General features: G+C 38.6%; 1 protein-coding gene across 1 annotated transcript; it reads right to left on the bottom strand.

Moving 5' to 3' along the window:
- Positions 1-379: 379 nt before the first annotated feature.
- irf10 (interferon regulatory factor 10) lies at positions 380-12,242 on the bottom strand. The gene is made up of 9 exons (XM_088607599.1): positions 12,090-12,242; positions 9,105-9,278; positions 7,786-7,975; positions 7,271-7,350; positions 6,626-6,749; positions 5,491-5,610; positions 4,261-4,647; positions 3,159-3,277; positions 380-1,702 (listed from the first exon to the last, which is right to left on the bottom strand). Exons 2-9 carry the CDS (start codon positions 9,276-9,278, stop codon positions 1,568-1,570), a joined length of 1,329 nt encoding a protein of 442 aa, XP_088463725.1. The 5' UTR covers positions 12,090-12,242; the 3' UTR covers positions 380-1,567.
- Positions 12,243-14,258: the final 2,016 nt, after the last annotated feature.

Genomic DNA, 14,258 nt, shown 5'->3' with positions numbered 1-14,258 from the left:
AGCCCTGTTTCCTACACACCACTACCTCAATTCTTTTCAGATAAGTATGTCAATGGGTTCATTAAAGTTCAGATATCCCTATGGTTAAGGCATTCTGGTATGGCTGCGGTGGTCTATCTCAGATCTGAAGTCTCCCTCCTCAATAAACAAAGCAGCTGAATGACTGTGGAAGCCTGCTATTTTTACCAAGGCTGATGCAGAGTCCATAGTGTTTGGTTTACGTAAAGCGCTTTGAGTGGAGTGTCCAGAAAGTGTAAGCAATTCCTAATTATTATTATTAAATTAGAATAAAAAACTTTGAGTAGCATAAGCTTCAAGGTTATTTTTAGTTGAATGGCTAACAGAAACGCCTCAAAATGCACATGCCTAAGAAACGTCATTTCTTACGAACATGGATTTTTTAATTACAAGTATTTCCTAGGCTATAAAGAAATCGAACGCAAAACATTTGATACAACAAATTTGTGAACTTACAAAAACAGTAGCTGCAATAATTCATTGGTACCACAAGAGGCCAGTATTTAGTCATAAAAAATTAATACCTCTACAGTTTTTACAAAGCTGCTTTTCTGTACTCTATTTTCCATTGTAGGTGGATTCCCCTTAACCAACACAATAACAGTGCATTGCTATTCACAGTGTAGTAAATTTGTCTTCGCCCATTTTATGGTACATTATGTTCAAAACATAGTTTCAAATATTCATAATATTTAAATGAAGTTTCAAAACATTTTTTTCAAAAAAATCTTTAAGCAAATGATTTAAGCAATTTTATAATTATATACCATATGATTTCTCTTTAAAAAAATAATGATCTTTAAAAAAATACTCTTAAATTAGTTTACATATATGTAAGAAGTAGATTAAATTCATTCCCACAAAGATAAGAAAGGTTAGAAGAGTGATCTGGTGCATCATTGTTGGATGTGCTTTTTTTATCCTTTGTGTTAGCAGCTGTGCCAAACTCACACTACTAAAGCAGTCTGAATAAGCACTGTATGTTCATTTCCAATCAATGAGTATATACAAATATACTTTAAGACAAACATTACAAATTACATTTTTAAGACTTGAATAATCTGTGTATTGATTAATTTTGACTGTTTTTACTTAAATGGTTGACATTGAACAGAACATATGCTACTGTCCAATTTTTACATTTTAAATTAGCCCCTTAGCTTCTCTAAAGAGAATCCTGCAGCCTACAGTTTGTCACAGGGTACTGACAAGGCCAGCCCATCACACTTCTTCAGAACAATCAGTGAAACACAAACCAGAAGGCAGAAGTGAAAACTATATGGAAGTGCGCTTAAAGTTCAAGGCACTTCTTCGCTGTTAAAATTCGTGAGAGTCTGAAACAAGCTACCCAGACGTGATGTTAAAGATGATTTCAAGAAACGTTTGAATAATATCCTTGGATCAATTAACTACAAACAACCAAATGGGCTGGACGGCCTTTCTTTAGTAACTGTCCTTATGAATGTGGAGAGAATCCGACTGTGGTCTTTTCTGAGCTGTAGTGTTGTGCTGCATGGGACAGCCCCTGGTTTTCCTATGGGGGAAGTACTCATTGCTGGACCTGTTTGAGGACAGTCTGCTGGATGTTGTCCGATTTGCTCTTCAGTGGCTGGAGTCTCTGGCCTGCCTCCACCCCAGTCCTCTGGATGTTCATAAGCAGCTTTCTGACAAACAGGGGCTCAATCTGCACAAGAGCAAAGCACGGTTCAGCTGTATTACCATTCAGGTCAGTACACTGACTCTGTCCAATCACAGAGTCTTCTGGGAAATACCACTACATCATTAGGCTTCCATGCACTGAAGCTACTAGACATTGAAGGAAGGTTTTTTTTTGTTCCCACATTTCAAACTGGTCCAGGTCAAACATGATGTAGTTGATCCAAACTTGGCAACTGCTACTGTATGTGACAAAATCTGTGATCCTGCATCAAGTAAGGTGGTGGTCTGACCCACACACCTGAAAAACATTTCAGACGTCTGAGATAATATTGAATTAAAAACTGTAGGTTTTCTACTGACAAACTACTGTGATAATATTTATGTCCATGCTGGGTTATCGAAATCTTCTTGATGTTTAACTCTAACTCATACTACAATCTGTTCCCGTTCAAAAGCTGCTTGGTCTGCTAACTGTAATCGTGGGAGGTATCATTCTAGTAACAATGCATTTAAATACGATAAGCAGGGATTCTGGTGAAAAAGAAAATGGCTTCCTGACCACCATTTCCTCCTCACATTTCAAACTTTCTCTGTTCTAAAGTGGTTTCTGTACAGAACTGGTAAAATAGGATTTGTTGTTTCGAAATATGACATTCTGAACATCTTTCTACGCAATGTTCTGCATAACACACTTGACCACAAATTCTTGTATTAATGGTCAAAACTGTGTACCTGAGTTGCTAGCATCAGCCTGGACACTTGTGATTGACGTGTGACAGTAATATTGCAGCTATGTCAATTCAGATAGTGCCTGAACTTTTAAAAATCATCTTCAAGATCATTATTTCAGAATTGCATTCAGCATCAACTTGTAGTGATATATTTCAATATCGCGATGGGGGTAATGATGTATCTGAATGTAGCCACAAACTTTCAATTCACTATTTTAAACAATTAAAATAATTTTCTTATTTTATACAAAAATATTTTTGTTTAATTATTTAGCCATGACAAACTTGATATTTATCAAATATTGTGGAACAAATATTTATGAAATTCAAATATTGGTAAATGGTATTCCTACATAACAAATGGCAGAATTGCAGAGCTTATATTGATAACGCATGTAAGTTATCACACACCATTGTAAAAAGTGTGACTAAGTGTAGCTCAGTGACAGATAACTATATTCACAGTAATTTCTGTGAGTCTTTTCTGCCCTCTGGTGGTTACTATTTAATTGAAACAACTGATCATTGCAAAAAAGGTAACACTTCTTGCCTGGTCAGCATACCAGACATCTTTTTTTTTATCATGTCTCGTTCCTGCCTCCTACTAGCATTTAAATCAAAGTGTCTCAGTTACTCAGCTTCACTCCAACAACTACAGAGCAAAAAAACACACCTTTTGGTTTCTAAGTACAAAACTGGCAGCAAAAGCACTGACAGCCCCTGACCTGCTGCATCATGGGAGTTACTTACTTGTGCCATAATGAGTTTCTTGGCTTTGCTCTGGTTTGGGTCAGGGAACTCTTCTCCGAAACACAATTCAATCTGGTAGTGTGGAACTGGACGTCCAACCCGTAGGTACTGCTGTACTTCTGTGAACAGGATGAGAGGAGAGTTAAATGATTCAAGAGACTTTACTCCAAAGCACTCTATGCCATTTTTATGTTAATTAAATAAAAGTGTTTCATACAGCACACTTAAAACATTTATCTTTCAAGTTTTTGAAAACTAATTAGTCAGTTTGTGTTAGTTTGTTTGACTTTAGTTTGTCTAGGCTTTTAAAGTAGTCCCAATTCCTCAGACTGGTTATTAAATCTCAGTAAGAATGTAAATTCATTTATGTTAATTTACAAATTTTGGATTAAGCACAAAATCACGAACTTTGTGAAAGTACTGTAAATGGCCATTGTTTTGCAATCTCACATACGATGTGAATGAATTGAGAAATGATAGAGCCCTTCCTGCTCACAAGTCTTTGTAATGACTAATGTTACTCATCATTCACATTACGGGTTGTGCAGCAGGCATTTCACCACAGAAATGTTTCAACATGATCTGCATGCAGAGTTAACTAGCAAGTAGTGTTTGTCGGCAACACAGTGTTGAAATCGAAAGCAATATTTCTAGATTAAAAGAGATGTATTCACAAGCCTGCTTCTTTACATAGGGCTGCACATGTCACAGGAATTTTGTTGTCTCGTTTCTGTATTGCAGAATATGGAGCTGCACATACCTGGACATTTCCTCTATTTTTGATGTAAATTGAAGGTTTTACAAGTTACTGTGTACTTTTTACTTTTATTGCGGTGTGAAATCATCAATCCCAACACTTTTTGAATCCCGAAAGATGGATATAGCATTGCAGTTCCCCTTTAATATGAATCTATAAAACATTAATTTCCTTATTTTACACAATATAGGGTTTGTCATCGCATAATGTCCTGCACAACGCTTCTAAAGCAAAAAGGCTCTCGGTCAAAGAATAGCATGACAGCACATGAAACAGCTTCGGGGGTTGACCCCAGGTTTGTCTCCTCAGGTCCCTGGCCAGCCTTTGTGCCCTTCTCAGCCCCACCTTGTAGGAAGACTTGCATGTCCAGCAGTTTGCAGGTCTTCTCGCGCTCCAGCTTGTTGGGCAGGTTGTGGTGCTGAGCCAGGGGCCCATCCCAGTACACGCGGCCCTGGCAGAAGCGCTTGATGAAGACCCCGTCGGGGGCCACCCACACCAGCACGCCCCTCTCCAGGTGGGGCAGCAGGCGGGCCATGGCCTCAGTGACCCGCAGGGAGGCCTGGGCGCACTGAGGGGAGGGGAAGTGCAGAAGCTCCACTGCGGTGGGGCCGTAGATGCGCTCGTTCTCCACCGGCACAGACCCATGGAGGATGCGGCAGCCCTCCGGCGTGCTGGTAGTGAAATCCTGCACCAGCTGGCCCTGGTAATACAGGCGCACTTGCAACAGGAAGTCTGTGGGGAAGCAGGCACAAAGATGTCACCTATTATCCAGAACCAGAGTGAAGTACGTCTTACCATAATGTATAGTACCAAGGCTTCATACCCACTAGTGATTACGCAAGCAGCCACTAGTGGTCCATCGAGTGCACTGTGCCAACTTCTAGGTGTTTATGCAAATATTTTTCATCTAGGTGGATGCTACACATTGGTGGTGGTGGAGGGGAGTCCCCATTACCTGTAAAGCGCTTTGTGTGGAGTGTCCAGAAAAGCGCTATATAAGTGTAAGCAATTATTATTAATTATTATTATTTTGGTTGTAAGGGATTCTGGGATAGGATTGTCAGCTCAGGCTGAATGTGAATTTAATTTGAATTGAAGAGATTTTCCGTGGAGAAGTTCTGCTTGCATAAGAGACATGTTCTTATGTGAAAGTCAGATTAGGGATTTTTATCCCAAACTGAATCCATCCATTTAAGGGAGATTACTCATCTTTCCTGGAGACTCCAAGACAGTTCTCCTCTGGGACTGACTAAACACTTCCATATTTGTCATGTTGCATAAGTAATTGCTTTAAGTAGGTACACTATGCTTCTCTGGGTGCATATTTGTAATTTTAAGGAAATCTAAAACATAGCATTTCTTAAAGACAATATGACAACTCATATAAATATATAGAACAATAATTCAGATAAAATACTTTGATGATCAATATGGGCACACTCCACTTTAGCTAAATATTTTCAGCAGTGTTTGCAAGACATTCACTTTTATTTGTGCATGACAAATACACAGGGACGGAAGTAAGGTCTCCAAAATCTGAAATTAAGATACATTTTACGTAAGGGATTACCTTACCTGATATCTGGAACTGTGGTGAGTATGTAGGGCACACTGTGGGCTGTAAGGTAATAGGTGTCTCAGAGCCCTCAACTGCTGTCATTGTCCATGAATAAAATTTTCCCTTTACTTGTTTTGCTGCATAAAAACAACATGATTATCCGTGACACACATTCCAGGAATCTGCTGCTTGACAAAACATGATATTGCTGATGCAGGACACACAAGCTCTTGAAATTTGTCTGGTCTACAACATTGTGCCAGTGTAATATTTATTATGTATTCATTTTGCTCCTCGCAAAAACAACATGAGAAGCCCTTAACAAGAAGAACTCTCAGTACTTCCCAGGTGAGATACAGGGTATGTTAAAGGAAGCTCCCCTCTCCCTTACTAACTTGTTTAAACCTGTCAGAAAACAGTTAAAATGTGGAGAACCCATTGAAGACTTTTTAATTACAAGAGGAGGTATCCTGCCTTTTGATTCACTTCCAGGCTTTGAGTTCTTTTCAGTGATAATGAAAGAAAAGTATCCTGTGATTTTTTTTTCTTTTTCAAGCATGATTTTGCATGCATCTATTCAGTGCATCCTGCATGAACTGGATAGATTTCATACGGAAACAATTGCCTGAGAAATCAAACCGCAAGAACATGCAGTCAAGTTGTGTGATTCAGGAACACACCTTCTTCTATCTTCCATCATTAAGACTGAAACTGTGGTGATTCAAATTAAAGGAAAAGGCAGGGAATGTCATTTTGAATTTAAACAGGTTTTATGTTCTGCAATGTTTCAACAGATATCTCACATACAACAATGTGTTTAAAGAGGAGGATAACTGGAACTGCCTTAAACTCAGCAAAAGATCCTTTTGAAATCAAAGGACATGTAGAGATTAATTCCACACTGGAAAGCAGAAAAAACACAACAATCTGTTTAAGAGCTTCACCTCAGAATTAACCTCTACTTGTTTCCATGCAGCCCAGATGCCAATACAACCCCTCACGGGCCTCTTTAAAAACAAAATGCATTATTGCTACTGCGCCTCACTTCACAGTCTGCCGCAATTTATTGTGGACCAGGTCATGGAGTGAACTCACGCCTTCACCAGAGCTGCGTTTTAAAGGGCAACGGTTCTGGAGGCGACAGTCTCTCACCGCTGTCAGGAGTGGCGCTCTGGACCAGCGAGTGTGACTCCACAGAGGAAGCAGGCTGGTAATGCAAGCTGTCAGCATCTGTCCTTTCTCTCCATTCCTGCTCCACCTCCATTGGGGCACTGAACTGAGGGAAGCAAACAACAGAATCCCAGCCACGGTCAAGCACTGGTTTCCCCCATGTACTACCTACTTCACTTCATCGGATCATGCATTTACTTAGCTTTGCCAGGGTTTCCCACTGTTTGCATTACACAGTAGTTTACCATCCTTCTTCATGCCTTTACCATTGTATCACTGTGCTTTTCCTACAGCACACCACAGTAAACTAGAGAGTTAGGCAACAAGGAGAGTGCAACAGGTTTCCTTCTAGGTGATGAAGTGGTCACAGGCAAGTCATTCCTTTTAGATAACATATTGCTTGGTCTCTAGAGTCTTTGTTAACTTATACCCTTCTTTTAACACTCTGTGGTTCTATGCACCTAAGAAGACTGTCCTTTGTGATTTTCGTGGCTAAAGACTTGAACTAATGCTTATGTCTTACGATAAATAGCGGCGGTATTTTTTCTCTGCCACTACATGGGTGGAGGTGTTTGTGGATGCAGATGGGCAGACAATAGAACAGTAAAAAGATGGATCAGCTATTACCTGTGAGTGCAGACTAGGGGTCACTATATGGGGTGAAGCAGTCCGACCAGTGCCAAAGATGACAGGGCTGCTTGGAGACTCTGAGAAAAAGAAAAAGTGTCAGGCACTGATAACACATTCAAACACGCAGTACTATAATAGCTAATGTAAAATCCTGTCATATCAGACATCTCGATGTTGAGCTGGAGAATGGTGAGTATTTTAAAGCTGCTGCAGGCTAAATCATAAACCTTCAAGCCTTTACTAAATGAATGCACATGAAGGCTTAAGAAAATATACTATTTTTCTACATGTAAATTAATCAATTTTTGGTTCGATACTGAGACATGATCTTCACGTTGATGATGAACGGGCTATATGAGGAACCGAAAGGAGAAAAGGCAGCTCTTGACAGTTTTATTTCCGTTTTGCACAGGACATCATTATAGTTAAACAGCTCCTATTTTTTGTGCTGCCCAGCAGCTGCAATGCCAAGGCCTATATTAACACCGTGGTGTCTCTGTCCTTCTTCCTACCTGCCCTCCTGCCACCCTCAGGCAGGATCTCGTACACTTTGTAGGGCTCAGAAATGTCCAGCTGGCTGCGCTCGGGCACCTCCTGGAAATCGGTGCTCTTATTGAGGGCACAGCGAAGCCTGGTCTTCCAGGTGGAGGGGTCCACCTTGTCCTTCCCCTCCCGGTACTTCCCCTTGTAAACTGCCCAGGCCTGCAGCACACAGAGGGGGCAGCTTGTTACAGGCAGCCTCATCGTGTCCTGTGCTCAACTCCATGGTTCACTGCCGGCTGCTGTATTTACTGACCATGTATACCTTTTATAATATGTGTGATATGCACTGACACTTATTGGATTTTTTAAATGAAAAATTAACACCATCATCTTCTTCATCGTTTTTATTATTATTATTCAAGAGAGACCTGGAGCCTATCCCAGCAAGCAACGGGCACAAGGCAGGGTACACCCTGGATAGGATGCTAGTCCATCACACTATTATTTTATTACTTGTATTATGATGACCATGATGATGAAATATTACACAAAACATGCTTATTCTCTTTAACATAGTAAACACCAACAACAATATGGTACTGGGCTTCCTAGCAAAATTGATACATGCTGGTTCCATTAGAACTGACCATATTTCACAAAAATTACTATTGTAGATCTGACATTTAGGGTAGGTCAACGTTATGTATGTTTATTGAATTTATTTTATGAAGTCCTGGAAAAAATGTTTCTGAATCATATTACCTAAAATATTTACACAGTATATACAATATATATGACTCTTACCCTTTCACTTTCACTTTCTGAAGGATTAACTTCTAAAACCGATAAATATTTATTTTCTGTTTTTTAATACTTTGTTTTCAGCAATCATACTTTTTCTAAATACGTTTATTAAAACATAACGTTTTCATGTTGGTTATTACGCTCCTTTCTAATTATTTATTTAATTCAAGAAGTTGTTCTAGTTTTGAAAGTGTAAACCCTTAATTCCAAATTTCATTAAACCAGACTGATAAATATGTGACAGCCCATTTACATTGTCAGTCAAGTCAATTATGTTAATTTTTTTACGATATATTAACCTATGCGGGTGGGTTTCAAAAAGATTCTTTAGAAAAATAATGATGTAGTTAACTGAACGCTTAAATAGAAAGTCCCAATTACAAAATAAATGTAATATCATCCCATAATCTTCTGAAATTGCTGCTCCCTTTACTTTTAATGTGCCATGCCCTTAGTTGCTTAAAAATGCAACGCAAGAAAGCACTAGTGTTTCAACACTTTGTTGGACCGCGATATATATGTAATGAACATAAATGAAAAATACCTTAAAAAGTGCCGCGTCTTCATTCTGGTTGTAGTCTTGCTTGGCAGCGTGTTTCCAGGGGATCCTAAACATAGTTTTTTCCTGGTTTTCCCAGCTAAGCCCCGCATATTTCCCGCTGTCTATTTGAGTAATCAGCCACTCTCTCAGACGCATATTCCTGCAGTTGTCTTCCATCTCAGACGAGAAATGCAACAAATGTTAAAATTGCAAGTTTGTAACTACAATTTAACCACTTTTCTGTCTGATAGTGCACCTCAAGAAACTCCACTATGAACAATAACTCCCACTGCACGTTTGCACACGAAAAATTGTCTTCTTAGACAACGCATATAAGTGACCAAGTGATAATAACAACCCCAAATAAGAACAAGCTATCCAGTTCTAAACATATTGTAAGTCTCCCCCTGAATGATGTATTTTTAAATGTATGTCTAAAAGGATCGTGTGAAATGCATCTTAAGGCTAAAACACGTCTTGAATCGAAAGTAAAAGTTTGAAAGTCAAACACTTTCGGTTTCCCGTTGTTTTTTTTTTTACCTCTGTATCAACGTAAAGACGTTGTAAAGATCAACGTCTGAAGTTGTAGTACTGTATTTTAATTCCAGACTGAACAATACGAGAATAGAGTAATTCTGGCATTACGTTAATTTATAAACCTGGAAATACCATTTCATTCATCTTTCGCTATGATTTTATGAAAGTTATATTTAAATTAGTTCCTGGTTACAATATGACCACTGTATGTCAAAGTTCTGTGACACCTGCCACTCTTGAATGGCGTCTATATTCTAGCCTGATTTATTTTATTAGAAGTTAGTTACTTCATGCGTGGGCGAGTGCAATTCTGTGAATATGTGCTGGGGGGTTTTTCCAAAGGGACTGACAAATAGTTTTAATGTGTCTCAGTGCGTTTTTATTTTGACATGGAACATTTCTTCATCCTACGCGTCTAGGAAGCCCCCCCACAACCCACCAACACCAAGCCCTCACCCCCCACCCACCCATCTGTCGTTCTTGACCTGGTCAAACTGTTGTAGATAGTAATTCACTGGCAACTGCTTAATATTTCTCCAAGAAATACCAGTCTATGTAAAAATAATGTTACTGTAAAGAACATACTGTTTCAAGGAAATGACACAAGAGAAGGTGAAAATTTATCCTTAAAAGGCCTTTAGTGTGGCACTGCATACAATGTAATTTCAAACCTAGCAGGTGTGTCGAAATAGGCAGGACTTCAATTATGTCCCTAGAACATTGATTTGTAATCCCTGTCGACTTCTTTGTCATGGCTGAGTTAGGCCGTGATATTAATTAAAAAGAGTACAAATGAGAAAGTAAATTGGATTCAAAGAATTTCTGCTGTATGCTTATTGAATTCTGTGTCTGACCCAGCAGGTTACAGTTAAACTGTTATCAATGCCAGACAGATAGACAGGTAACACATATATAAGGAGATGAAATTAAAGATAAAGGCCGCTGTTTCATTGAATCGTCTGGCTAGGGTTTTTCCCTCACCCAACCTACTGGCTGCTAGGCTGAACTGTGACTGTTGCACCCTTTATATCAACTGAATTCACCACAGATGATATTCTTGTGGAAGCCGTGTGACTTCATCAGAATTCAAGGGCACAGGGACCACACCCTGGATGGGACACCAGACCACACATACATCCACAAACACATAAGGATATAGGACATATAGAAAAGGCTTCATTCTTCACAACGATTTTAAATAATGCACAAATGTAATGAAATATATTATATACCATATCAAGCTCTAATTTGTCACTTTCTATATATTGCCAATATGCATAAAAGAAGGCTGTACAGGGTGCCTAATTCATGTCTGGACTCCTGTTTGAATGCAGGATTCATTTGCTTTGGCAGAAAAGATCCTATCTGAGCTGTTTTTCTTTGGTCTGCCTGTTTCCTGCAACCTCACACATATTTGTGATTTTCAGATAAATGGGGCTCAGATCAAATAATCCATCTGAAATTTCAGCATTCTGTTTCAAAGGAAATAGAAAAAAATGAACCAGTATCTTCATCCTACAACTGTCTCGTTGGCGGTGATACACTTTGACATTCTAGTTATTCATCAAGTTATTGTTCTGTATCTCTGTTTAATTTATTCTGAAGTACTGAACCACATCTACACTGGATATCCTCTAGCTCCAAAAATGTAATTTAATAATTTATTAAGTGCATTAAATATCCTTTAGTAAATTATATATTTGTTACCTCTTCTAAAGCTGTAACAGAATAATTTAGCCTAGCAAGAGATGGTGTTAAGTGGATTATATAATTTAAGAAAGAGGATATTATTTTAATTGTAAATGTCTGTAGAACAGGTAATGTCTGTAGAAATCTTGACAACTACTTGCTAGGAATAGCATGCAATTTTCATATTCTCTCAAAGAGCACTTCACTAGTAAGCATGATTGGTACTTTTAAACACTTTAGCAGTAGAAACAGCCATGCTAGCAGCAGTACAAGAAACAAAACAAAAAAACTATTTTGCTGCCTGGATGGTTTTGCCAAAGAACATGGGGGTGTTCTGTGTTAAGAGAAAAACTAACAATTGAAACACATTTCTGCCATAAGTGATACACAAAGTAATGCTCAGCACATAGACTGAAATAAGATACAGTGGGGTAACATAATTTAATCATCAACAGAATAAACAGATCACTTTGACTCCTTTGCTATTGCCCTCTTTGAATAATGTCCAGCAAGTTATTTTCATTCACAAAGTACAATGATATTACCTTTAACTATACGTTAAACACAGTACACTTAATGAAAATGTTCTGCCAAAAGCTCATAAAACAATTCAAACAAATTATGGCCCCTTAAATTCATGCACTGGGGAACTTTTGATCCTTTTATTTATAGCTTTTATTTAGAAATAAAAGCTATAAATCTGGCAGGAAAGTCTGGTCTAGTCCCATCTTGATAAAATAGATACAATAGATTTTGTGTTACCTTGCACGCTGTCTCGCTTGTCAGTTCAGCATGTGATCCTTTGGTGGAGTAAGAAGTCGTAAAACACAAGGTGCTGTACGCTATAGAAGATGGGGATTTCCTAATCAGACACAGGAAAACGTGTTGCTGTGGAGACCTTCTGAGAACTGAGAATGAAACACTAGCTTTCCCCCACCCCACACCTCCCCCTTACTGACATCAGTATAATGACATTAGTTTTTGCTTAAAGGCTTGTGAGCACGAAATGTATGAGCTCTCTAAAAGTTCCTCTTTCATTTGAATCTCTACATCCTCTCTAATCGACCTCTAAATTAACTCAATGTCAAGGAGAAGGCATGCACATACTGTAAATACCAGGTTAGACTCATTAATTCATAGGCCAGCTGGGCCACAGCTATGATCTTGGCAAATTAATTAAATGATCATTTCATTCTAAAAGTGAGAATGCTATTACAATACATTGAGAATACTTTTATAGCACAAAGCAAAACAGATCCATGCTTGTCTTGTAGGTCAGTCAGTGCCACACTCTCTAACGTCTTGAAAGCCATAGAGTTCTGGCAGACAAGTGTGCTTTGGTGATATGCCATTTGTAATGTAGACAGATCAGAGTTGTAGAGCTTTCACTATCATTTCCTGGTTATAGAACATCAGATCTGCATAGGCATAAGTCCATAAATGAAATATAGTGGTTTGGCTTATAAAAACTTATATAATATAGTTTTTCCTATATTATTATACTGAGGTTTCCTCTGCTAAGAGCTCCTAAAGCAAAATTACAGAACTTTTACTATATTCATATAGTTTTATATTTTTCAAATGTTTTTTTTTATTACTTTCTCCTGGTATTTGTTAGTTCTTGTACAGTTCAATTAAACCACACACCTGTTACCTCACGGCACAGCTACATCAGACTCCACTTTCCTCAATAGGAGGGATCTAGTGTGAGAGCTTTAAAAGCTCCTAATTAACTCCACGCCAGATATGTCAGGTAAGAAAGGCTGTGGTCTCCATTAAGGTGGAGCTGCAGTTGTGTTTAACTTCTCTTTCCATCAGTAAGACCTGAGTATTGACTTTTAGAATGACACCATTTACAGAAACTGTACTGAGCCTTATGAATCAGTGTAATTCTTCCAATCAGAGGGGAAAGCACCAGTATTGCCTTTGACTACCATTCCTTCTCAGTATTGGATCTGTGGGCTCTTTTGCTCAGAATTCAACACCCAAACACTCACACAAGCCCCTGGGCCATCTGCCACAGGTTATTACTAATTCATCTTCAGTTTTCCCATTCACAGAGAGAACCTAAGAACACACACAAAAGTGAGGAGTGAAACCGAAAGTGTTCAGTGAAATAATTGGTGTACAATCCGTGACACTTTCAGAACACAGTTATGTATTTCCTCTGCTGTATTGCATGAGACTGATGACCTTCTTTTCCTCTGTAGAAACATAGGACTCAGAAAAAGGAAATTCTCTGGGTGAACTCACAGAGGCTCTCTAGATCAACTTTAAAATGTTGCCCCAGCATTAAAAATTCTCTGTAAGCAATTTTACTCTATTGAACTGAAATATATTGAGTTATTTAAATTGGAAATCATTTTGTCCTATATTACAATTTTGGCTTATTGTGGAGATATCTTAATAATTCATTTGTTTTTAATTTTAATGGCAATGTAATGTTACATCAATTTCCCTTCTGGATAAATAAAGTCTTATCTATCTATCTAGCTATGTTGTTTAGATATCCTGGCTGGTCTCTCAACTATTATTGCTAAATTAACAACTACAATCCAGCAAGTATAGACCACTGCCATTACGAAATTGCATCTGCAATGCTGGGTGGGATGGTGGCATAGAGGAAAGTATTGCTGCCTCACACAGGTGGGGTCCTGGGTTCAGTTCTGGACATGAGTTTGTAAGTTCTCCTCATGTTTGAGTGGGTTTCCTCACCTAACCCAAAGACACAGTGGTGGATATATGGATGGATATACAGTACAGTATGGAATGGAACACTACTTGGCATTTTGTCATGAATAGAAATACTATATACTGTACTAATGTTTGTACTATTTCAAAGAGGAGTCACCCAGCCTCCTGAGAGTGTGCAAACCTCTGTTGCAGATGCTCAGCCATGTTTTGTTTTCTCCTGTTCTGCTCTGCTTGTAT

The sequence above is a fragment of the Lepisosteus platostomus genome, chromosome 15 (assembly GCF_059453375.1).
Source record: "Lepisosteus platostomus isolate fLepPlt1 chromosome 15, fLepPlt1.hap1, whole genome shotgun sequence".
Classification (NCBI taxonomy): domain Eukaryota; kingdom Metazoa; phylum Chordata; class Actinopteri; order Semionotiformes; family Lepisosteidae; genus Lepisosteus; species Lepisosteus platostomus.
This window is presented reverse-complemented; position numbering and strand designations above follow the sequence as displayed.